Consider the following 25,528-nt stretch of genomic DNA (forward strand, 5'->3'; position numbering starts at 1 on the left):
GCGATCCTGCTGGAATCTCTGCAGAATGATTTATTTTCGTTTAAGATTCTAAAAATATGTTGTATTTTTATTTTATGACTGTTTATATAGATGTAGGGAAGGTTTTCTTTTATAAAATTTGTTGTCTTCCGTTTTTTATAAGCAACGAGTGTTCGAGTGAGGGCAGCTTGTGTGGATTACGAAGAAGGAATACTCAGAGTGGCGTGTGAGTGGGGACAGTAGCCCGCCGCGCGCGGCCGACCGACATGTCTTGTGATATATTGACAATAAGAATTCTATGAAGATACAAAATGATCGTACAAAACCATGCCGACTTCGAAATTGTAACAGTTGACGTTTGTGAAACAGAGCCGATAGTGGATTGTACTTAAACGTTGAAAAGACTAATATTAGTGTGTGAAGTATTAGTGAAGGTTGTAATGTGCAGTGTCTTATGAGATGCCTTCGCAGGTTTAGTATTAACATTAGTTTTGTACCGCGCGCACTCGGCTCGATCGCTGTGCCGATATTGAGAACCGTGCCTTATTTTAAAATGTACTTAGATTGTAAGACGTTGGTAAAATAATCTGCTTACTGGTCTCGCGATGTTTTTCGACAGCTCTACAACGTACTGGCCCTATGTTTCTTTATATTATGTTCACACTCATACATCCCACTGATGAGAGGCTTCCATTCAGCTGGAGTATTTTTAAATAAAGTATACTCCACCTCACTATTCCTTTGTGGTATACCTACAGAGAAATTATACCTACTGTCACGAACAATGGTACAGAATTTACAGGCAAAATGTACCTGTTTTATCCGTGGTACCTAACATTGATGGTAATTGAATCCGAAATTGAAGTCTTTCTGGAATATTAAATAAATAATAATGGATGACATATTTGCCTAAACAAAGTGCCCAATAAAGAAATGTATAGAAATAATATTTTTTAAGATTTTCTTGTAGAGCGATGGATCCGAGTGTTCGCGAAGCATTTACTGCGCCCTGTACAGTGTTTTGTAAATATAGCGCGTAGCGACATTGCATAGGTACATACATGTTGATAGTTAAGTTCAAATAAAAATATTAATGGACATAATCTGTTTATTTTTATGCACCTATCATTCAGAAAGTTCCACTCCTTTGAGCAATTTGCCTACCATAATAACATTATTATAAATTAATGCTTTGGAGCGTGCGTAATGTATTACGCTACATTCGCACATAGCGGACCCTGTAACAAAAAGGGATAACATGGGATGTGTGTGAAAGGGAACAGCAGGCATTCCTACGGAATACGGCACTTTCTGATCGATTGAACCCTAAAAGTCCCTACCTAGCTAACTCAGTGCAGTTCTGGAGGAAAATGTCTAACAGAGGGAGGTGTATATGTACATAAATAAGCGGAGAATGCAAGGAAGATTGTGCGTGGGTGTACATAATACACTACCTGCGCGCTATATCCTAGCACACCCCACCACTCATGTTTAGTTCATTCCATAACTTACGCATTATTCGGCTAGCTCCCAAGTGACACCTGTTGGCGGATGCAGGAAACTCACGGCACTGGATAAACTTGTTCTTTGGAGGTTGGAAAGACTATCCTGGCTAGATAATACACGCCCTCTTCGCTTATATCCTAGAGAAAGTCGTAAAAACCGACAAGAGGTATTGTTCATTTTATAAAAATAATAAGTAGCCTTGTATCTTTACAGCTCTGCCATGGGAAATGCAGGACGTGAAGTCTAGCCCTTTTCTAGGTAATGCTGGTAGTTATTTTTAAAAATTTTAAGTGTCTTGGCGTTATCTGTCCTTGGAATAAAAGTTTAACGTAAGTATGTATTACAGCGATATTGCAGTAGTCAGAATGTAGGTGTAGTAAAATCCAAAACAAGTGTACTTAAATTGAGATTTATTTCACTTATTTACATTCCATCACAATTCATTCTCTTCAATCATACAACTATAGCTATGGAAATACCATTGTCAGTCACTCTTCACCCTTGCTATAATTAAACGCTTGTATAAAACCAAAGGTTGCTCCAGTTAAAACAAAAACATACGATTGACAGTTTGTAACGTGAGCATTAGATAACTATTCTATCTTCTTTCTTCACTAGTAAGGCGCGTATCTTCGAGACGGCGATGGTCCGCGCATGCCCGGCCTGAAAAGATACAAAGTTGTACATTAATGTTATGTGAAAGTATTGTTTTATTTGGGAAATGAGACCGCAGCCAATGTAACTAACTGCTTCTGCAGATGTTTACAGAACAGACCTGAATGAGGCCTTCGACACGGTAAGGTATAGAAAGACGACACCGTTGCGTTTGTCAAAATACTCGAGCATTATAAAATTGTTTCTTGTGGAAATGGTAAATGACAAATTTGTTTGATAAGCTTATTTTGCCAATCCTGCATTGGTTTGGCTTATACAGTCACGAATTTACACTGCTTAGGTCATAATAATATTAAAACCAAAGTATTATGTGATGCTCACCTTCTGTCATCAAATGTGTCACGGCTGAAATCTTCGTACATCCTGCACAGCAAAATGAAAATCATTGATTATACTGCAGCTGGACTAGTCTTAGGACAGTTAGGAGTAAACGATAACTGGTTTTAGTGGTATCTAATAACGCGGCAAGATATCAATTAGAAGTTAAGTAGACATAATGGCATGAAAAGTTTTTTGAGAAACATCTTTTATTTTGTCAATTAGGTAAATAATCTATGGCAACATGATTATATCGGGACTAGATACAATAAATTGCGACACAAATCTCACCCCCGGGACATCTGGGGTCCGCGTGGGGGGCTCCTGCGGCTGAACATAGCATCATACGACGACCTCATGGATCCCATGGCGCTCCTCATGGGGGGCAGGCTCGGCATCGGCGGCATCGGCTCGCGGCGCAGCGGCGGCGATGCAAACTCCCCGCGTGCGCCCCGCGACGGCCCCATGTCCATACCGCGGGAGCCGCCCACTGGGTAGCGTCGCTCGAACAGGTCTCTTGGGGAATCGAACCGAGCCCGGTCATAGTATCCATCGTACGGGTCCTGCCATCAAAACAAAAAAATTAGTTTCATGTAAACTGTAAGTGTCCAAATACAGCCTGGAAATGTTGAATGTAAGTACTCCATGATCTGTAAGGTTTTATATTATAAAATGTTATTTTCCAACGGTGAGTGAAAATCGTAGCAGTATCCAAAGTTATCAGGTATTGTTTTAGAATTTTGGTAAAAGCAAAACGGAAAATGAAGCTAGTAAATGTAGCATCACCGAGTCCGGAATGTAAGTCGGCCCGAGTTGGGAACCGCGTGCGGAGAGTACACGCACGGCCTACGTGATGCATCGATAGCGACGGATCGAACGGCGGAGAACAAGAGAAGCGCGTTACCCCGAATCCTCCCATCATGCGATCGCGAAGGAAGGGCGGTGGCGGCGGCGGAGGGTAGGGGTCGCGGCCGAACGCGCGATCGCGGAAGCCGTTGCGGTCAGGGCCCAGCGCCTTCGGGCACTCCTTGGACCAGTGACCACCGCGGCCGCAGCGGTAGCACTGCTCGGGGTCGCCCATGCCAGGCCGCTGGCGAACGCGACTCGTGGACATCTGCACCTTCATGGGTTGCCCGTCCACCATCATGCCGTTCAACTCTTTGATGGCGTCATTCACGTCGCCGCTCGCGTCCAGGTGCACGAACCCGTAGTTACGCACGATATCGCACTCGACGACCGTCCCGAACTTCTGAAACAGCTCACGGACCTCCGGCGCGCGCGTCTTGTCCGTCAGGTTACCGACGAATATTTTCGTGGTCGGCGTCGACGGCGCCTTTCGGCTCTTCGCCGCCTCTATTTTAATAGCTTGACCATGAACTAGCTCGCCGTTAAGGTTCTGAATGGCTTCGCGGCCGACTTGTTCGTTTTCCATGTGCACGAAACCGTAATTTCTGACGATATCGCATTCTACGACGGTACCGTACTTTTCGAATAGCGGTCTGAGATCGGCATCTGTAGTTTTATCCGAAAGGTTCCCGACGAAGATTTTGAAAGTACCGGCGCCCGGCATTTTAGTTTCTGAAACGCATACAGAATTTGACGAAATGAGTCAGCAGCGTCCATTGAAAGTTCGCATTCCGAACCGAATTACATTGCAAGTTGTGCTATAAAAACGATATGAATAGTACTTACCTATTACTCACTGAAGAACGCACAAAAAAAGAATTAGTAACTGAACAAAAACAACAGCTTTTCACAATGAAATCTTTCTGCGCACAAATTAATGACCACCAGTAGCAAAATGGCGACTTCTATTCGAGAAGAAAAAGAAATAATGGCGTTTGGCACTGGCAGCTCGGCGGCGGCGTGTCAACTTGTCATAGACAAAAGTATTTCCGGTATAGTGTTACCATTTTCAGCCAAGAAGAAACGCATTAAATAGTTATATTCTTAGTGGGTTATGGTATATTATTTTATTTATCTTTAACTTTATATTTATCTTATTAAAAGGATATATATAAAAAAGTTATTATATATATTGTACAAGCTAAAATAGGTGAGTGAAAAAAGTAATTAGTAGTATTTTTGGAACTGCAAATTGCAACTCAACAGTGATTGTTTTATTATTTTTTTGTCATCTGGCAATTACTTTTCAAATGTCAAAAGCCGTCATATTTCTGTAGATACTTGTCCTTTGGGAAAATATTGAATAATTTTGATTACCAATTAATTAATGGATTGTATATCGTGAAACATAGTGTATTGATGGTGAGCCGGTAGTTGCGGCGCCGGGAAATCAGACTGGACTCAGACGGTAAGTAATTAGATCGGTAACATGTTTTATGTCAAGTGGGATGCCAAAATAGAACAAATTATGGCTTTTTGAATCTATTGAACATTATCGTCCCTAATTGTTGTCGGCGACTATGTGTTTTGCTGTTTCAGCATTTATAGGTTAAAATGGTATTCGGAATCGTACGCATCATTTCGAACTTGTAGTGCTATTTCTTGCTGGGTTTTGCTCAGATGACAAAAATGTCAGGATGCTGTGAGATTATACGATTTGCCGCCACTTGATTAACATTAGCACGATACTTGGAGTTTACACGTATTGCTAATATGTAAATATTACTTGCTATGTGGACATCTCTAAATTGTGGTAGAAACAAAACATTTTCTTTTTTAATTGGAAAAGTAGGTAAATGCAGTTTGACCTAATATAGCAGTTTCTCTTCATCATTATTGCAAATACTTGTCTTTATTCACATATATGGAACTGGTACATTTGTTTCATGTTTTAAAATGATTGTACAGAATGTTTAAAAGTTATGTACAAGTTGACATACCTACCTAACTTCGTACATCTAAAACTCATAATTGTGATCCATAATGGGGTTTTGGAAATATGACTTTCAGCTACTTTGATACAAAGTCCTATGGTGGATGTGAATGGTGTGGTGGTGTATGAAAAATATAATATTTTTAATTAATTGATTTTTAAAATTTTTAAAACATTGTACAGGCGGAGAACTCTAAATAAAAGAGTAATCATGGATTGGTCACGTAACTATATATCTATGAATGAAAATGAATGTGCAACTAACTTATAAAATAAATTATTATTGAAAAGATAAATTAATATCAGATTAATATAGTCAGCTGACGCACGCGCCTATGAGCGGTCGTGTTACTGTGTGTGTGTGATTCACGCCGAGGGCAATGGCCTCTAATGTGATTAAGTGCACAACTTGCAATATAGTGATCAGTGAACTGTTAGCTTTTATACAAAATAAAGCGGATGTGATGAATGAAGAAGACTTGGTGAGATTATGCGTATCAGCATTCTCGGTGGAAGATATTGAAACGGCCAAAAATCTTCTTTATGATTCGGTGGCAACGCGACAGCGAAAGATATCTAGAAAAGGAAATGGAAAATCACAGAGGGAGCTTTATGATGTGATTTCGGTGTTTAAGCAAGTCGATCCAGAGCTTGTACCTATATTTGTAGCAAAAGAACTACACAAACTCCCGCCTGTGACTTTTGATCACATCGATGCCACTAGATTGTTGAGGGATATTCTAGCTATGCAAAACGATATAAGAAATATCAAAGATACATATGTAACAGAATTGCAGCTAAGTGATATAAGAAACGACCTGAAAAATATAAAACAAGTATCACTTATAAACAATACGATTGATTTAAATGTTAACCGAAAACGAGGAGGAGGTAGTGGGAAAATTGAAAGTTTTTGTTTCGACAGTGGGCCTATGGGACTACCGCACATATTAGAAAAAATAAATCCTCAACGTCATAATACTTCTAGCCCGAACAATAACATTTCCGCTACAACAGCTGATACTCGTAACGACAAGTGCAATTCAAAGTCACAACTGGCAAACGACGAGCTGTCTCCTTCACGCCAACGAGTATGTAGTAATATTGCATCAATAGAATCCCCGCTCGGACGAGATAAGCAGACAGAGATAGTAGAATCAAGCGCTACTGGTGCGCGAGAGACGGTGAATAACAGCGGTGACGGTACTTGTGCCGAGGGTGTATGGCCCAAGCCAATAACGCTTGCGACCATAGTCAATAATGATAAAAAGACATGGAAAAAGGAGACTAAGGATCACGAATGGACAACTGTTCAAAAGAAACGGCTGAGAAATCGTTTTATTGGATCTAAGGGCAAGGCTGTGACTCAACCGGAGGGAAAGTTTAAGGCTGCGGACATGAAAATTCCGCTTTTCGTTAATAATGTTAACGTAGCTACAACTGAGACCGATATTGTCGAATATATATCCCAAAAAACCAGTATTACTGTCACACTTAAGAAAATTAATATGAAAAAGCAAAAACGCTATAATGCATACAAAATCTTTGTACCATACGATAAGATACGTATGTTTTTGAATGACGACCTATGGCCGGAAGGTATACGTTTCCGAAGATTTATTTATTTTAATCGTAGCCATTATAATTATAACCGGGAAACAGGTGATATACCGAATGACGGGGTTCATAATACCGTTAATGGATAAAAGAGATGATCATGTAAAATTAATTAGTTTTAATTGTAAATCGGTCCGCACGGCGATCGGTTGTATACGGGAGCTATGTCGAACAGCTGATATTATAGCACTGCAAGAAACGTGGCTTATGGAGCATGACATTCCTTTACTGAATACTGTTCATCCAGATTTTGAATATACTGGAAAATCAGCGGTGGATGCGGGAGATGGAATTCTTCTAGGACGTCCTTATGGAGGTGTAGCGTTACTATGGCGCAAAAGTGTATTCAAGGCGGTATCGGTAGTGCAATGTAAAAGTGAGCGTATAACTTCAATTAAAATGGTGCTAACGGATCGTTCGATACTGGTATTCTCAGTTTATATGCCGACGGACTCGGCCAAAAATATTCCTGAGTTTACAGATTGTTTGGGTGAGTTGGCTGCCATTATTGAAGATTGTGACTGCGACAGTGTTTTTATACTGGGAGATTTTAATGCTCAGCCCGGTGGGCGGTTCGGGAATGAGCTAAGGAACTTCTGTGTAGAACAAGACTTGCATTGCGCGGACATTGAATTACTAGGAGTTTCGTCGGAATCATACACGTTTGTTTCTGACGTTACTGGGTCGAGGAGCTGGTTAGATCATTGTCTGGTGTCAGAGGTAGCTTGGAAATCTGTAATAGATACTAAGATACATTACAATATATTTTGGTCTGACCATTTCCCCTTGGAAATTACGTGTAATTTAAATATTATTAAGGCTAAAATAAAAAGTAATAAGGCTGAACGTAATGCTATAGTTTGGGGGGAAAGAAACTTACAACAAATTGAGGCATATGAAAAATATTGTAATGGAAAATTGAGAAATGTAGACTTTCCAATGGAACTTACAGAATGTTGTGATAGATATTGCGCTAATTTAGAACATATAATTATTATTGATAGAATGTATTTCGAAATTATTAATATATTAAGTGACGCGGCAAAGCACAGTTATGTAAAAACAGTACCAAATAATAAAAAACATATTGTTGGGTGGAATAAACACGTGACAGAAGTACATGCTGAGGCTCGGCTTGCATTTCAAAATTGGCATTTGTATGGCAAACCTAAAAGTGGTAAAATTTATGAAAAGATGGTATCTACGCGAAAAGCTTTTAAACAGAAAATTAAATGGTGTCAAAATAACTCTGACCAACTAAAAATGGATATTATAGCATCATATCATGCAAATAAAAACTTCGGACACTTCTGGAAACAAACAAACAAGCTTAATGTTAAGCCGAGCCTACCAGCAAGCGTAGAGGGTGTTAGTGAGCCTGCCGACATTGCTGAATTGTTTAAAAATCATTTTAAAGTGGTGTCTCCATTGGGTCGAGCGGAGGGGGAGGTTCTATCCAGTGAGGTATCTTCTAACGAACCGCACGTTAGATTTACAGCAAAAAAAGTGGCGGATGTGGTGAGACGTATGACAAGAGGTAAATCACCTGGGCATGATTCCCTTAGCATTGAACATTTGCAACATGCAGGTGTACATCTGCCCAGAGTACTAGCGATGTTCTATACGTTCTGCATCAGACATACTTACCTTCCGGTCGACCTGATGAAAACTGTAGTGGTGCCAGTAATAAAGAACCGTACTGGAGATGCCTCTTCCATCAATAACTATAGGCCCATTTCGTTAGCCACTATTGTAGCAAAGGTACTGGATAGTATGCTTGACAAGCAGTTGGACAATCATTTGGAACTCAATGATGCACAATTTGGTTTTAGGGCAGGACTCTCTACAGAGACAGCGGTGTTATGTCTTAAGCATACTGTCCGGTACTATACTGACAGGAAAACACCTGTCTATGCGTGCTTTCTTGATTTGTCTAAAGCTTTCGATCTGGTTTCCTATGACCTTTTATGGAAGAAGCTACAGGAAGACACGACATTACCGGGCGAAATGACAGTGTTACTTAAATATTGGTACGCAAACCAGATAAATATGGTGCGCTGGGCGGGCTCAGTATCTGGTGAGTATGGGCTGGATTGCGGGGTGAGGCAGGGTGGCCTGACCTCACCTAAGCTCTTTAGCCTGTATATGAACCGGCTTATTGGTGAGCTCAGCGGCGCCATGGTTGGCTGCTCCATTGACGGCAATTTCGTTAATAATATAAGTTACGCTGATGATATGGTGCTGCTGAGCCCATCAATTAGCGCTCTGAGGAAGCTTATCGGCATTTGTGAGCGATACGCGGAGGTCCATGGCCTCAGATATAACGCCAAAAAGAGTGAGTTGCTGATTTTCAGAGTAGGTACTAAAGAGCAACAATATGTACCGCCGCCGGTCACTCTTGAGGGCACTCCTCTGAAAATAGTGTCAGAATTTAAATATCTGGGGCATTGGGTCACTGCATCGCAAAATGATGACATGGACATAGAGAGGGAACGTAGGGCGTTGTCAGTGAGGAGTAATATGTTGATTCGTAGGTTTGCTCGGTGTACTAAAGAAGTAAAAATTACATTGTTTAAGGCATACTGCCAATCTTTTTACACCTGCAGCATATGGATCAACTTTACTCAAAAAGCTTACAGCGCTCTGCGGGTCCTATATAACAATGTGTTTAGATCATTGTTGGGGCTTCCACGTTACTGTAGTGCGTCTGCAATGTTTGCTGATGCGCATACTGATGGCTTCCATGCTATCGTTCGCAAGCGAGTCAGTTCCCTAATAACGAGAGTACGTGGCAGCGCCAACAGTCTTCTAAGAATCGTAGCAGAGAGGATGGATGGCCCATTCTGGAAACACTGGGTTATGACTCACGTGTTACCTATACGCCGTGTGGCCAAGTAATGTCATTTAATTTAATATACTAACATAGTTCGTAAGTCTCTATTGTTTAACTAACATTATATGGATGCAGAATCTGAAATAAATATTTTATTATTATATTATTATTATATTAATATGGTGTACTTAAGTTTTCCTTTGACATGATGTTAAACTAGGTGTAATCATATTTTGATGTGTACCTGTCTGGTTTTGCTTTTGAATTGTAAAAGAATAATACCATTTTATTGAGGACTTTGTTCACCCACTTCTCAGCCATAATGTGCTACAAAGTTACATAACTATTAGGCATTGAAGGAGAAAATTAAAATATAGACATTCAAAAAGTGTTCTTTGATAATCCTACATTGAAAATCCTACATAAAAGAGTAATGATATTTTTTTTTATTGTTTGTTAATTTTTCTATACATTCATTTGATTGTGTGTCAGCTACTAATATCATGTCCATGTTAATTTTGTCTTTAATTACATAGGTGGTGATTTGGGCAACCACTAACTTAATTTGACGGGACTTTAACTAGGTCTATCTTTATCTTGTATTTATTGTTAGTGAAGGATGGTACTAGTTTAAAGCTGTCAAACTATAATTAGGTTGAGTTTGTATTAGTCAAGGACATATTTAGGTGTTGGCATAGCAGCATCTAAGATAAATGTGGTTGATGGTTGTTTAATTTTGATGTAGGGGCCAAATTGGAGATGTCCTTAGAAAAGGTTTAGTACAATCTACTCTGAACTGGTGTGTGTGTATGAAACATTTGATGAATGTGGAGGAAGCAAGAGAAGTGTGTCAGGATCGAAGCAAATGGAATTCTATAGACTCTGCTTACCCCGGTGGGAAATAGTTTACGCATGTATGTACGTAGGGATCATTTGTGAAGACCTGAGATAAATCCTGTTCTTGAAATACATGCTTACAAGACATAAATTCATAAACTCACCGAAATAGATAAATAGGGTCTAGTCAGTAATTGCCCATAATGTATTTTTCAATAATAAAAAAATATTCTTTATAAATAAATAATCTCTATGATTCAGTTTAACATAATATATTTATTATTGTTGCATTTCTGGTGCTGACCCCTAACGCAATCTTTTATAATGTAATCTTTATTGAACACACAAAATACAAAACATAAAAATAACCGAATGGGAAGGGAATACTTTATGTATAATGACTAATGGGTTAATTTTTCGATTCTGTCTCAAATACATCTAAGTTATCTAAACGATTTGATGTCCCTAGGGCCCTTTCACACCGAACTGGCTTCCAAATATGTTCAGAATTAGACGAGGGTTTCGAAACGCAAATAAATCTAAAATTAAAAAGAAAAACGTCAAAAGTTCCACAACATTCTAATGGGGAGAACTGAACAATCTGACTTGTCCATCCCTCAATAGGCTAGGTCTGCTCATGGCACTGAAATCAATGCCTATTCAGCGCGGGCCATTGTGTGCGATACATCGACGGTTCACCTACATAGTTTATTGTGTTACGCGAAGTAGGCGGTCAGTGAATGGGGCTTATGAACAGCTACACAGCAGGGGTAAGCTAATACGTCACGGAGCAAGCGAGAGGGAATCACGTGCGAGAGGGACGGTTGCCGCTCGATACGCCCCGTATTGTAGGGGTGCCTCCCCCGCTAAGGACTTATGTAATTCAGTTCTCGGCGAACAACACACTGACTGGATCCTGCTACTCTTATAATTGCCTCTTAAATATTATTTTGACGGCTGCGTATCAGTAATGCCGTTGCCAAGTGAATTTTGTAATTATACTAATGTTCTTGGTTTGAATATTTTAGAGGATTTAGAACTTATTGCTCTGTGATTTAGCTGCTCTGCATTGGTGTCGAGTCTCGATTCGAACAGGAAATCTGGACAGAATAGAGCATAATTGATTAAACGATTGATTCTACAGGTTTTATGTATCGCAACTCTACTTCGCTAGGTGGCTTCTACACCAATACTGAATGAGCATTCGCATTATGCTGTGGCGGAAATGCATATTTAAAGATTTTTTGTCACGTAAAATTGAGTCTTTTATCGCTAACTATAAAGGCGTACGCAACAAACGTCACGTATTGCTACAGTTAAAAGATAAGAGACGTAGGCCCACGAAGTACTGGTATTACGTGTGTGACGCTCAAGTAATATTTAGTTATTTTTTTTAAATAAAATATTCTCGCGGATCTAGAAGGATCTAGGATCACGCCTAGCAAATTCCTATTCACTCTAGCCTTGCGAACTCCCAGATTATAACGAGTTGGAAAAACAGACGACGGCAGACAGTTCCAGTCCTTTGCTGTTCGCATCGAAAAGGATGAGGTAAAACGTTTAGTGCGGATTGGAGAAATATCCACAATTAAATGTCTGCCGACGTCTAGTTGGCCGTAGATGGAATAAGTTTACTTTTCTAGTCATCATCACTAATTTAAGAGCCACGCTCTTGTCGGTGTAGCATTCTCCATTCTTGTCTATCAAAGACCAATCCCTTCAATTTCTTATATGACACGACGTTCGCCTTCTCTTTAATCTGTTACATGTAAGCTCTTCTTGGTCTTCCCCTTCCTCTCTTACTACTATTAGTAGGTACTTAATACGTAAACAAATGACGATTCTCTTGTCTACTTTTTCCAGTGCTAGTCACGAAATTCCCCCTAGCGACATGGCAACAAAAAAATGTGAGCAAAAAGTAGATCGTTTGCGCCAATCTTAGTCACCGTGTTAAGATCCATCGTATTTACCTACACTCTTGTTCGATATTGTCAATTTGTGATATATTTTTTCCGAACATTCGCGCTATTTTGTCATCTGTAAATTCTAGAATGTTTCTTCTGTTACTGGAATGTTTACTGGTCTTTCGCTAATAAAACTAGTTATTTGTCAGTGGTAGTTAATCCGCACTGGGCCCGCGTGGTGGCTTAAGGCCCGATCATCAATAGGGAAGGCCCGTACCCCAGCAGTGGGGACGTTGATGGGCTGGTGATGATGATGATGATTTGTCAGTGGCATCTGTTTCCAGTAATGAGGGACTGCAGGCTACGATCTCTAAAATAAATAATATGGCGCTGTACAGATTTTCTTCGTTTAACCTTCTAATTTCATGGATAACAGACATATGCATCTTTTATCTTTGGTTTGGTTAACAGCCTCCGTGGTCTAGTGGTTAGAGCGTTAGGCTCAAGATCTGGAGGTCCGGGTTCGATTCCCGATGGGGACATTGTCGAAATCACTTTGTGAGACTGTCCTTTGTTTGGTAAGGACTTTTCAGGCTTGAATCACCTGATTGTCCGAAAAAGTAAGATGATTCCGTGCTTCGGAAGGCACGTTAAGCCGTTGGTCCCGGCTATTAGCCGTAAAAACACGTCCACCAACCCGCAGTGGAGCAGCGTGGTGGAGTATGCTCCATACCCCCTCCGGTTGATTGAGGGGAGGCCCTGTGCCCAGCAGTGGGACGTATATAGGCAGTTTATGTATGTTATGTATCTTTGGTTTTGGGTATAAATGATGACCCTTGTTGTTATTGTTACACCCACGCACACTACGTATTCCGCCCATTAAAATTCTGATCAAAATAAAGAGAAGCAATATAGGTAGCATCATAATTCTGTACCCATATCTGATCCGAATATCAAGCAACAATTATTTTTATATATGCTTCTGCAGTTGCATTATATTTTTGAATAATTGTGTACTCGAGTAATGAGATAATAAGCAATTATCACGTTAAATCTCTACAGCGCCAGCGCCCGGAAAGTCGGTCATTGGATCTTTAAATATTAAGTCTTGACTCTTGGTATGTATGTCCATTGTTGGATAACTACAAAACAAACTGTCGAAGTAGCGCTGTCGCCACTGATCAGATACTGAGAACTCTGTGCCTGTTGCCTTAGAGAATAGCACAAGCTTTTCCAACTTGCACTATTTCAATTCAATCTTGTGTAAACTTCAAAAACAATGAGGAACTTTCCAGGCTACGGTCGGCGCTGTACAAAAACGTGATAATTATGTACCTAGGGCATTACAGGCTTGAATCACCTGATTGTCTGAAAAATAACTTGATTCCGTGCTTCGGTGGGCACGTTAAGCCGTTGGTCCCGGCTATTAGTCGTAAAAATACCTCCACCAACCCGCAGTGGAGCAGCGTGGTGGATTATGCTCCATACACCCTCCGGTTGATGCGCAGTTTTGCGAAATAAACATTTCTCTTTCTCTCTCTATATGTATTATTTTGGCGAATATTGTCTGGAAAGTCCCTCAGTGCAAGTTCAGATGACCTATATTCTAAGTTCGTACTCCTATTCTAAGGTCTTGTTAGAGATTCACGGATCTGGCGTCGGGACTATTCGCTCAAATTACTCAGCCAGTTGAGTGAAATGGGCCAAAGCTGAGCAATTATTCACGATGCTTTCCGTTCTTTGTCTAACAGGAAAAGGTATTTTATAGGGTTTCAGATAATGTGCAAAAGGAACCCTTATCTATTACATAATTCACTTCTCTAGCGGAAAGGCGGATTTAAAATAAATCTTCCCACCTAATTTATCTGAATATGATAAAGCAAAGACTGGTGATTTCATCAGTCTTCATTTCGACAGAAGTAACATAACATGGCATCACGCCTTTATCCTCGAAGGGGTAGGCAGGCCTCGCCACCTACCTACGTTTTAAGTCCCATGTAATAGGGTGCGAACCTATTGCCATTACCCGGGCAAGAATCCTGGAAACTACGTGATATCAATTATCTAAAATCCAAACATGAATTCTGACTTATAAAGTCAAATTCTATGGTTTAGTGCCCGAGCCAGGATTCACACCCATGGCACTACGATGGAAGTCGCGCGTTCTCCGAAATGGTGTATCACGGATTCACAGAAGTATTATATTTAAAGGAAAAATAAAAGAAAATGAAAGGAAAAATATCGATCGATTAAATAAATTTGTCGAAATCGATAAGTTCGTTTTTTTCCTCTAACTTGCATGCCACGTGATTTTGTTCGTACTGTGACAGAACAACATGACTTTTTATTTGAGTTCACATCATAGTAGCACCAATCGACAAAACGACATAATTATATCGTCAGAAACGATAAAATGATCGTGACGAAATTTTATCACGTTACGCATGCTGACAAGGTATTTGATTTTTTTGTCATTACACAACAAACAGTCGTAAAGTAATTTGATCGATCGTCGCAGCGACAGTATAATCGTCCTTCAAATGTAAATACCTTTTTTCCAACAGTTTATAGTGACCTTTAGTCGTTTTCGTTTACACCTGGATTCGTGATAAAATTTTCAGCGCTACGTCGTCAGCCATTAGATAATTGCGCGGTGGCTCAAGGTGGTGCCCTAACCTTTTTACCGGCAGTCACCAGCGAGATCCTAAACGGGGCTTTATTCAATTACGTGTAGGTGCGAATTTCGTTTCGCTCGCTGAGGAAGGATCGGACTTGCCCTTGGGATATCCGGTATCTCTGCCAGGGTCGGTAGTGGAGGGACGGTTGCTTGAATTGTTGCGGTAATGTAGCATCCAAGATTCCTTAGTCTTCGAACGCTTTTAAACAGGGTGTTAGTGACATCGTAACGAATAATAAGGGGGATGATCTAAACTATGATTCTGAGTTAATATCAAGTGGAATTGCAAAATTCATGATTTTTTTTATTTATTTTTTTATTATTTTTAATTCTATACTTTTGCGCTGGAAAATTGGTGGAAGAATGGAGAATTGCGGTGGAATTTCTTATCGAAAAATTCATGAAAATTTTAGTGATTTTTTAATTATATTTACTTCCATACTTTTACGACGGAAAATTCCAATTGATATTAGATCAGTATCATGGCCTGAATCATCCCTCAAAGTTTTCGTTACGATGTCACTAACACCCTGTATTTTTTTTAGTTTTACATACGCGTGATTTACATGATTCGCGGATACCAATCCCGGCTAGGGTTCTAAACCACTGGCTTCCTCATCAGCCCATTAACGTCCCCACTGCTGGGCCACGGGCCTTCCCTGTGGATGGATAGGGAGATCGGGCCTTAAGCCATCACGCGGGCCCAGTGCGGATTGATGGTAATTAACGACTGCTAATGCAGCCGGGACCAACGGCTTAACGTGCCTTCCGAAGCACGGAGGAGCTCGAGATGAAAACTTCTTTTTTTTGTGGTCACCCATCCTATGACTGGCCTTTGCGAAAGTTGCTTTACTTCAAAAATCGCAGACCGAGCGCGTTAACCGCTACGCCACCGAGCGAATTCATGTTTGGATCATATCATAGATAATTGACTACACGTGGTTTCCAGGATTTGTGCCGAGTAATTGGCTTGTCCCCTATTCAAGGTACTTAAACATAGCTGGCGAGGAGTGGCTATACACCTTTGACTACCCTTTCGAGAATACAGGCGGATGGATACTCGTAAATGCTAAGGGGTTCGCTGGCCATGACAAACATACATAGTATACGTACCTATATATTGGACCATATTTTCCAATGGAGTAAGCGACGCTGTCGAACTCTCGGCATGTCATGGAAGCAAGCTACAGAGGCTGCAATAGATCGCGAGGAGTGGAAATCTGTTATTCGAGCCCTACATGCTAGCAGGGGATAAAAGGATTACAAGAAATTCAAATTCAAACATATTTATTTTTCAAAATTGGCTTACAAAGTTAGCACTTTTTGAACGTCAAAAAAAATTAAATATTTTGTAACTAGCTGTAAAACTACAACCACATCGGAATCTGTTACGCTGAGGGAAAGACGTGGCCAGATAACCTCCCATCATAGGGCCCTAGTCCTACTGTTTCATGTTTTCCTTTCTTTTCTTTTTTAAATCCAGTTTGTATTACATAATTTATAAGTAGAATTAAATACAATGGTTTTCCAATTACAGTCGGTGGAAGGAAAGTGAAAAATAAAGAGTTTATGTGACTTTATAACAGAAACAGTGTTTTATGAGCTCCCTGACAGAAGCAGGCCTGTCCACATACGCAGCACCCGATCACGAGTTGACGCGAAAGCCAGCCATCGCTCCCTTCGCACATTTTTGAGGGATAGGTGGTGAAGAAGAAGAAGCGACGCTATAAGTCGAGGGAAGTTCTTTGTGTTGTAAGACAAATATTATGTTCAACGGTACAGCGACAGGTTTTATTGGCGTAGTATATTGTATTGTTACGTCCGCTTGTAAGACACGACGACGCGCGCGAGATCTGAGTTGACTTCTATGACGTACAAACTCCTTAGATGATATGCCTCAGGATTATTTATTATTCATTCTTCGAAATTGCCCTTCGAAACGATTGTTTTCGATATTAATTGGCTGAAAATGTTAAAGATAATAAAATCGTTACTTCATACCGTGTTATAAAATAGTGGTAGCTCTAGGGGGTGCGTGCTTGCTTTATTGACTTTCCTGAATAGTGCAGATGTTGCAAACGGTCTCGCCTTGGCAGAGGCGCCACCTTCATGAATACGACACAGCTGATGCCTTTTGGAAGGCAATATCTTCCGAAACACAGTTTACGATTCGGCTCCTTGGCTGGACTCAAATACAGTCTAGAATTTAGAGACTCGAATAGTTTAGTACAAAGTCAGAAGCAAGGATGCTAATTTTTGAAAATTGAGTTATTCGTCAACTCGTCCCATATGCCTACGGCCCATTTGGGACGAGTTGCAGAAAATCAAAATAAACAAAAATTTCATTCTGCAACTCGGCCCACGTTAGTATCGACATGATAAAATGTACAATCAGAAGCAAAAGTGTAAGGATAGAAATAATAAACAACTATGTGTTTGTTACAAATTATTTAATCATACCGATTTGTCACTGAATGAACATAATAATAAAAAATTACAAAAGTAATAATTATAAAGCAATAAACAGTTAAAAAAGATTTTCATCACAGAGTTTACACCATTTAAACACACAAAGTAATAATAATCAACAATTATACATAAAGTCTACAGTTTTTAAGCTAATAATCAACAATTATAAAGGCAAAGGCACAAAGTAATAATAATCAACAATTATACATAAAGTCTACAGTTTTTAAGCTAATAATCAACAATTATAAAGGCAAAGGCACAAAGTAATAATAATCAACAATTGTACATAAAGTCTACAGTTTTTAAGCTAATAATCAACAATTATAAAGGCAATAATCAACAATCAAATCATTTTTCTATTTATAGGCCACCTGCATCATTTACTTCAAAAGCAAGCGCCACAACCATTGTTTGTTTTCGGCAAGTAACCAAAAGCCATAAATATCTATTGTATTCACTTGTATCTTTGATAAAATTTGTCCATACGTCGGTAAAATGAAACAATGAACTATTTTCGCAGAAAATCTTTAAATCTTTAAATTTTATAATATTAATATAATCAAAACAATGTTGATAAAAAAATCTTAAGAAGACAACAGTTTAAAGGAATACATTTTATATTAACACTTGTCTTGCTGACAGTACTCAACGTTGATAAGGTTTAAAGTTCCACACAGAAAATAAATGGGACGAGTTGCACAATAAAAATGACATTTTTTTCTGTTTTCTTCAACTCGTCCCAAATGGGCCGTAGGCATATGGGACGAGTTACTATCATTTAAACTTCAGAACATGAATAGGTACATTTTTGTCTTTCTTTATTAAGAATTATATATAAAGCTAAGGAGCAGCGTGGTGGAGTATGCTCCATACCCCCTCCGGTTGATTGGGGGGAGGCCTGTGCCCAGCAGTGGGACGTATATAGGCTGTTTACGTATATATAAAGCTAAGGTTGGTAGTAGGGCCGGCAGAGGAAGACCTAGAAAGACGTACATTGACCAAATTGGACATGTACTTAGAAAAGGTTCAGTAAGATCTAACATGAACTGAACCGGCGTGCGTGTATGAAATGATTGATGAATGTGGAGGAGGCAAGAGAAAAATGTGAGGATCGAAGCAAATGAAATTCTATAGTCTCTGCTTACCTCGGTGAAATAGGCGTGACTTTATGTATGTATGTTGTCTTTCTTTATTCAATTGTAGTGTTTTATTATTAAGCATAGTTTTACTTTCTTTATCGCTTACTCCTTATATAGCTGCCGAGGACGTATACGCATGATGCAATTCTTGTCATTACTTCTCCTACATTTCTCTTAATTTCCTAATGAACTAAATAATAACATCTTTATCTAGATCCATGATAGTTATCGCGTGTCGATGATTCTCAACGCGATAAGAGGCGCATCTAACACCGCGATAAGGACCGGAAACAGCCGCATAGCTTTCCGCATTGCCTTATCTATTCCGTCATTGTAGTGTTTGTTTGCAGATTTCGAGTTAGTAATTTGATAATTTTGAGTGTAATAATTGTGACTGCGTGGATACCGTGGTAGCCCAGTTGGTAGAACGCTTGCCTCTCACTTTGAGGTCGCAGGTTCGAATCCATCACAGGCCTAAACCAATGTCGAATTTGTTTTTGAATTCATGTTTGGATCATAAATCGTGAAGGAAAACATCGTCAGGAAACCCACATTCCCGAGAAATGCATTTTTAATATGTGACCTAACCTGTATTGGGCTGGTGTTCTCTTCGCGGGTTGGAAGGTCAGACAGGCAATCGCTTCTGTAAACCGGACCTGGCAAATTTTCAGGTTGGGTAAGTGGACCCCGTGAAAAACGGGATTTTGCTAGGGGGATTATGATTATAATAATTGCGACCACCTAGTCATTTAAACATGGATAATGCACCTTCAAGAGCCTTTGAAATTAATGATGATGATGAGTCATTTAAACATCCCGAAGGTAGTATAGACGCCCACTCCTCACCAGGTATGTTTAAGTCCCACGTAATAGTAATTTAAATAAAAGGCTTTTTGTCTAAAATTGTCTGCTTAGAGGTTTATATTTAGTCGATCTATATATTTGTGACGTTATCAACTTGTTGAAACATATTTCTATACAACCTCTCTCGATATTGTTATCCCTTAAGATCCCTTCGTAACAACTCACGCCCATTTTCCACCAGGGTAAGCAGAGACTTACATCATACATCATTAGTATGTACATATATGTGTGTGTTAGCGTACGTTGATAATGGAAATGTTTTTTTTTATTACAAAAACTGACGCTCAAATGCACAATGAATGTAATAAATTCAACGTTATTATCATAGACAAAAAGTTTAGGTTATTAAACATAATGTAAAATTACTTTTTTTAAACTTTGTCTATTGTTGATTATTTTATTTTACGTTAAAAAATTTACTTGATTTTTGACTTTGACGTGTCTCAGATCAGGCCTACGGGCCACGTGACAGGGTGCGGGCGGCAGAGCGGGGATCGCAGGCGGGGGGGTGGGGTACGCCTCATTAAGCCAATGAGAATGAAAGGGTACCTATTCTAATTTTAGGCTTTGTAAAGATTTAATCAGCTTTTGCAATGTATGCGTGAATGTATCCCGAAATTCCTTGAAAACCGGCTGTGTTTACGTAATGTACCAACAAGGCAGGTTATGTAAAGCAATAGAAGATTGCCTACCGTTGTTCGAGCTAATTACATTTCAGCACACGCTCCATCTACACAATATCGACAATACAGACAATTGATGTCAATGTATTCCCTTGCTATTGCTAGAGATATAATAGATTTATTGACTTTAAATCGTCACACGCACCGCCGATCAATTATAGCTTGGTTTACGTATGGAGGTTATGAACAGTCAAATCCGCAAATGTAATTGGCGCACTAAATCCCGTGTGACAAATTTGTCCGCGCCCGCCGATAATTAACAAAACAATAATTCTCCGACTGTCACGCTTGAGTTGCCAGGTGAAAGTTTTAATCTGTAATAATGGTATTTATTTTTTAATAGAAAATATTGTTAAAAATATGTTTATTACTATTTGTTAATGGCTGAAAAGAATTGATGTTCTATATTTAATGTAATTCTATAATGCATTTCGAAATCCAAGTAGCTTTGCATAGGGGACAACGGCATGTAAACCTCTTCAGAACCAATAAAAAGAACACAATTCATGAGCCTAATGTATGCACTCAAATATTGCATACCTTGTAAATTGCGCAGTACAACGTTTATTAAAGAAAACAAAAACCACAGACTCAGCATTCCCAAGAGGCGTATAAACTCCCAATTTGGGGGGAATATTTGTAAGTTTGGCAACACTGACTGGGGTGGCAGGGGAGCAGGGTGGGTGGACGGGGGGACGTCAGTTCCATTGATCGCGTTCTGACGTCACCGGCTACTGCAGCCGCAGTTCGCGCCTCACTCGTTCAGAAACTGATGGAAAGCGCACTTTGTTTTAATGCGGCTGTTTAGATTTGTATCATTGCCTGAATAAAATCTGTTTTTCTTTCTTTTTATTGGTTGTTATCGTTAACGGATATTTTTTTATACTTAGATAGATATTTATTTATTGCGTTGAGGTTTTTGTTTACTGTTTTGATGAGTTTTTTGAAAATACTGTTGCATTAGCATGCGAGCCTTTTGAAAGTCATGAACATAACATAAATAGCTTATATACGTCCCTCTGCTGGGCACAGGCCTCCCCTCAATCAACCGGAGGGGGTATGGACCAAACTTCACCACGCTGCTCCACTGTGGGTTGGAGGAGGTTTTGAAAGTCACTTTATAAAAAGTCTTTATCTAATACTCACTCACTAATAGTTGTCCTAACAAAAATCTCGTGAAGCATTACCAGATTCCGAAATAATTTATAATAATAACTATATTATTCGAACATTTCTCATTAATTTCCATAATAAATTAAAATTCGAAAGTAGTAACGAGGCAAATGAATGTACTCAACATTGATTAATTTAGAAGCTTACCCGCGTTTGAATCAACCTAGCCTGCCTAATATTTATTTAGTATAGACTTACTGTGAAGGAAAGGGAATGTCCACACGATGAGCGAATGTTTTGAGTTTCAAATCCTTTAGCATAATATTATTAAATTATTAAGTTTAGCAATTGATTTTTACTGTTATCTGCATTTCAATGAGCATAAGGTAACAACATGACTGGAGTAGAATGAAACCTTGAAGATTTCTGGGGTTTCTATTTCGCGAAAGTCGTTAATTATATTATTTTTTGTCTTTTAATTACGTATTTTATTATTATTTGTAAGAAAGTTCTTGTAATTTCTAGATGTCTTGTTAATTTAATTAAAACCTTGATAAATTCTGGATGGTAGCATTTAATTTTGCTTTTTTTGACGACGCTGCCGCCTGATTATTAGAATTGAAATTTATGTATGAAACTTGTTATGTAGATAGGTATACATTTAGAGACAACATCAACATTCAAAACTTCAAAGTAATTCAAGCAAAAATATTTCTCTAAGGCCCGGCGAAATAGCCAAGATGTTTATAATAATTTTCATGAAATTTCTAGAAGATTTGCGTTGGCATCTTAGGGCTGGAAATTTGCATTTACCTCGGAGGTCGGGGCAATAGACGCGTCTGCTCGCCATATTGAACGCATTACCTTGATAGAAAAGTAAGCTTTTCATCCCTCCTCAATAATTCTTTGCTGAAAAATTTTAGGTTCTCAACGCACCAAGGATCTGGCGATGTAAAAACGTACATTGAAGCAATTCATCTTTAAAAAATATTGCTATTTGACATTTGTTGACATTGCGCACTTATTTTTATACTTTATATGCGCAAATGTCGCATGAAAAGATGACGTTATGATCTGTACGCGTTAAGACAGAATAGCACCGCGAAAAATAGTGTTATAGACCAGAGGTGTCACCAGTAGCTATGCAAATAGGTACCTATAAAGCGTGTGCGGTTACGAGCATTAATATATGTACACTTTGGTACCATGTCACATTATCTTTTTGACAAATTGAACTGTAAGTCTCACTAAATGTCAAATATGTTAGTGCGACTAGAGTCCTAAAGTGGATACATTATATTGCTCATGACTGTACTGGTGACCATGTGGAACTTTACGTCGCAAAATTTTAAATTTTATACTTTTGCGATTAAAAAAAAGTTTTCATCTCGAGCTCTTCCGTGCTTCGGAGGCACGTTAAGCCGTTGGTCCCGGCTGCATTAGCAGTCGTTAATAACCATCAATCCGCACTGGGCCCGCGTGATGGTTTAAGGCCCGATCTCCCTATCCATCCATAGGGAAGGCCCGTGCCTCAGCAGTGGGGACGTTAATGGGCTGATAATGATGATACTTTTGCGATTGAAAATTTGATATTAACTTAGAATAGAGCTGCATCATCCCCCTTAGTTTTCGTTACGATGTCACTTACACTCCGTACATGTATGTACAAGTTGCCATACAAGTACGTATGGGTGTTAGTGACACCGTAACGATTACTGAAGGGGATGATTCAGACCACGATTCTAAGTTGATATCAATTGGAATTTCTTCTCGGAAAATTCATGAAGTTGTGTTTTTTTAATTATTTTCCGTTCCATACTTTTGCGAAGGAAAATTCCACTTGATATCAGTTCAGAATCATGGCCTCAATCATTCCAGAAAGTTTTCGTTATGATGTCACTAACTAACCTATATACTCCTGTATACCATTTGGGGGACTGAATATGACGGAGCACTTTCAGAAACCTCAGCAAGAACTTCGAATTTCTTTACTTTGTCCGTACTCCAAACGCTGCTGATCACGTAATAGGTTTAATGAAATTTCCACACGTACAAGTTTGCGTGATGATCGAGTTTGTCTTGTGTTCTAAGACATCACTGGGAAAATCTTGCTGATAATCCGTAATACGCTTCCATATTGAATTTTCCTGGAATAATTGCCGATTTTCTATGAAACTACAGCATCACGCCTGTATTCCCAATTGTGTAGGCAGAGGTGCATAGTATATTACATACCTACACCCACGCCTCGTCAGCCATTTTTAAGTCCTATGTAATAGGAGCCGAGTCTATTGCCATTAGCCAGGCACAGATCCTGGAAACCACGTGATATCGATTATCTTATCTTCTTATCTTATTTAGCCTATACGATCCCACTGCTGGGCAAAGGCCTCCCCTTGATTTTTCCACTCCTTTCGACTTTGCGCGATCTCCGGCCAATCCTTGCGATAAGCATTGAGGTCGTCACATCATCTTTTACGCGGTCTGCCTCGACTTCTAAGCCCGCCCTGAGGTATCCAGTGAGTAACGACTCGTGCCCACCGCTCCGGATGCATCCGACAAACGTGTCCGGCCCAGTCCCACTTCGGTTTGGCGGACTTTTTCCCTACATCATCATCGATTATCTATGATCCAAATATTAATTAAAACTCATTAAGTCTAAAACAGTGGTTTAAAGCCCGAGGCAAGATTGGAACCTGTGACACAACAATCTACTTCTACTAAAACATTGTTTTTCTAAACGCCATAGGAATTACTTGAAGTACGTTCGGGTATGTTTACGCACGTTCCCGATTTATCATGTCCTCTATGATATATTCTCGAAAACACAATCGACGGCGCTCCTGTTACAAGATTCAGTTATTCGTGAACAGCAAGAAGCTACTTTGGCGATGAAACAAAAAGTTTTTCTGAACACCAAACCCTTTTCAGAAGGGATAAATATACGGTTGAAAAACTCGGCAGAGCGTGTGGCTCGCAATGCGGGTGGGATCTATAGACAAATTGTGTAGAAGGTTTATCTTCAACGCTTGATTGCACTCGTAAAATGTAATCTTTTTATTGGTTTTAGTTACACTTTATGTTTTCAATATCGTCGATTTATAGTCTTCTTCTATCGTGTGGATTGTGAGGTGGATTACCAACCCCATCAACCCTGGTGTCAGTTATTACTGAGCCGCCATAGGCCCCTGACATGACTCATGTAACGACTACCAACTTACATCAGTTGACAGTTTTAAACTATCTCTATCTCTGTTCCGCACTCGTCGTAAGTGAAAGACAACACTATTTTTAGATGTGTCAGACTAAAGTGAAATAAATTTATGTCCGCCGAAATCGGCACAACTGTATTTAAAGGCTGGAAAAATCCGAAAAATGTGACAGTATGAGCGTTCAACTCTTCCAAGCTGAAAGTTTACTCAGTCCGTGAGTTTTCTTATTTGTCGCTTCGAGACAGCTATAAAACGATAAAACTTGACAGCCAAGTCGATGTGGCATTTAAAACACCAGCACACCAGAAAGTTTGCTGAATTATGCATTTTATGCGGATATAAACTTAGGTAATATCATGCACGTGCAAAAGTTAGAACGTATCTTTGAGACATAGATGTCTCTTTAGAATCCGAATAATTTTAGATTTCGCAGCTTCAGGATTATTATGAGTTGAAACATTGTTTGTTACTTTTATTTTTTGAGTGTATAGGAGGTGTACGGTTTTTATCGCACATCGTTATATTTTGTACTTATTATATCAATTTACGCTGACATATTACAATAAATCAGTTCACGTATAACAAACGCCGCGTGTACTCATTTCCACTACTTTCCGAACAATTTAATAATTTTATCAACATTAAGGACCGTACAGGAAGCACATATATTATCTACCTAACATTTTGATGTTCGAAAATTAAATTGGCTTTGAAAATGAATTAACATTTTTCGTTGCAATAGGCTAGTTTCCAACTAGTCGAATTAGTTACATTTTACTAAACACAAAATTACTATGGAATTTGTAGCACAGTGTGACGTCATAGAAAAATGTGATAAGATGTCGGACTAATTATTACGTATT

The 25,528-nt window shown here is 39.2% G+C and overlaps 2 protein-coding genes across 10 annotated transcripts in view; one reads left to right on the top strand and one right to left on the bottom strand.

The window, feature by feature from the left end:
• Positions 1–1,878: 1,878 nt before the first annotated feature.
• Positions 1,879–4,349, bottom strand: LOC126373852 (RNA-binding protein lark). 3 transcript variants are annotated; one of them, XM_050020198.1, is made up of 5 exons: positions 4,171–4,349; positions 3,383–4,056; positions 2,830–3,041; positions 2,482–2,523; positions 1,879–2,148 (listed from the first exon to the last, which is right to left on the bottom strand). In XM_050020198.1, exons 2-5 carry the CDS (start codon positions 4,046–4,048, stop codon positions 2,100–2,102), a joined length of 969 nt encoding a protein of 322 aa, XP_049876155.1. In that variant the 5' UTR covers positions 4,049–4,056; positions 4,171–4,349; the 3' UTR covers positions 1,879–2,099. The 3 variants fall into 3 exon arrangements, with proteins under 3 accessions (XP_049876155.1, XP_049876154.1, XP_049876156.1); XM_050020197.1 differs by having other exon boundaries at positions 2,770–3,041; XM_050020199.1 differs by having other exon boundaries at positions 2,833–3,041; positions 4,171–4,348.
• A 269-nt stretch (positions 4,350–4,618) lies between these two features.
• The window catches only part of LOC126373841 (stress-activated protein kinase JNK), a 139,896-nt gene continuing 118,986 nt past the window's right edge, over positions 4,619–25,528 (top strand). For all 7 annotated transcript variants that reach the window (XR_007567361.1, XR_007567362.1, XR_007567363.1 and 4 more), the window contains exon 1: positions 4,619–4,792. The gene's annotated coding sequence lies outside the window, so the exon portion shown is untranslated. The remainder of the gene's footprint in view (positions 4,793–25,528) is intronic.

Source organism: Pectinophora gossypiella, chromosome 16, assembly GCF_024362695.1.
Source record: "Pectinophora gossypiella chromosome 16, ilPecGoss1.1, whole genome shotgun sequence".
NCBI lineage: Eukaryota > Metazoa > Arthropoda > Insecta > Lepidoptera > Gelechiidae > Pectinophora > Pectinophora gossypiella.

What these genes read in the sequence shown, in the direction of transcription:
- LOC126373852 (XM_050020197.1), bottom strand. Translation starts at nt 4,048, where the DNA reads ATGCCGGGCGCCGGTACTTTCAAAATCTTCGTCGGGAACCTTTCGGAT. An exon ending in GCATGATGGGAGGATTCGGG is followed by an intron (nt 3,042 to 3,382) that starts GTAACGCGCTTC and finishes TTTTGATGGCAG; the next exon opens with GACCCGTACGATGGATACTA. An exon ending in GGACCCCAGATGTCCCGGGG is followed by an intron (nt 2,524 to 2,769) that starts GTGAGATTTGTG and finishes TTTGCTGTGCAG; the next exon opens with GATGTACGAAGATTTCAGCC.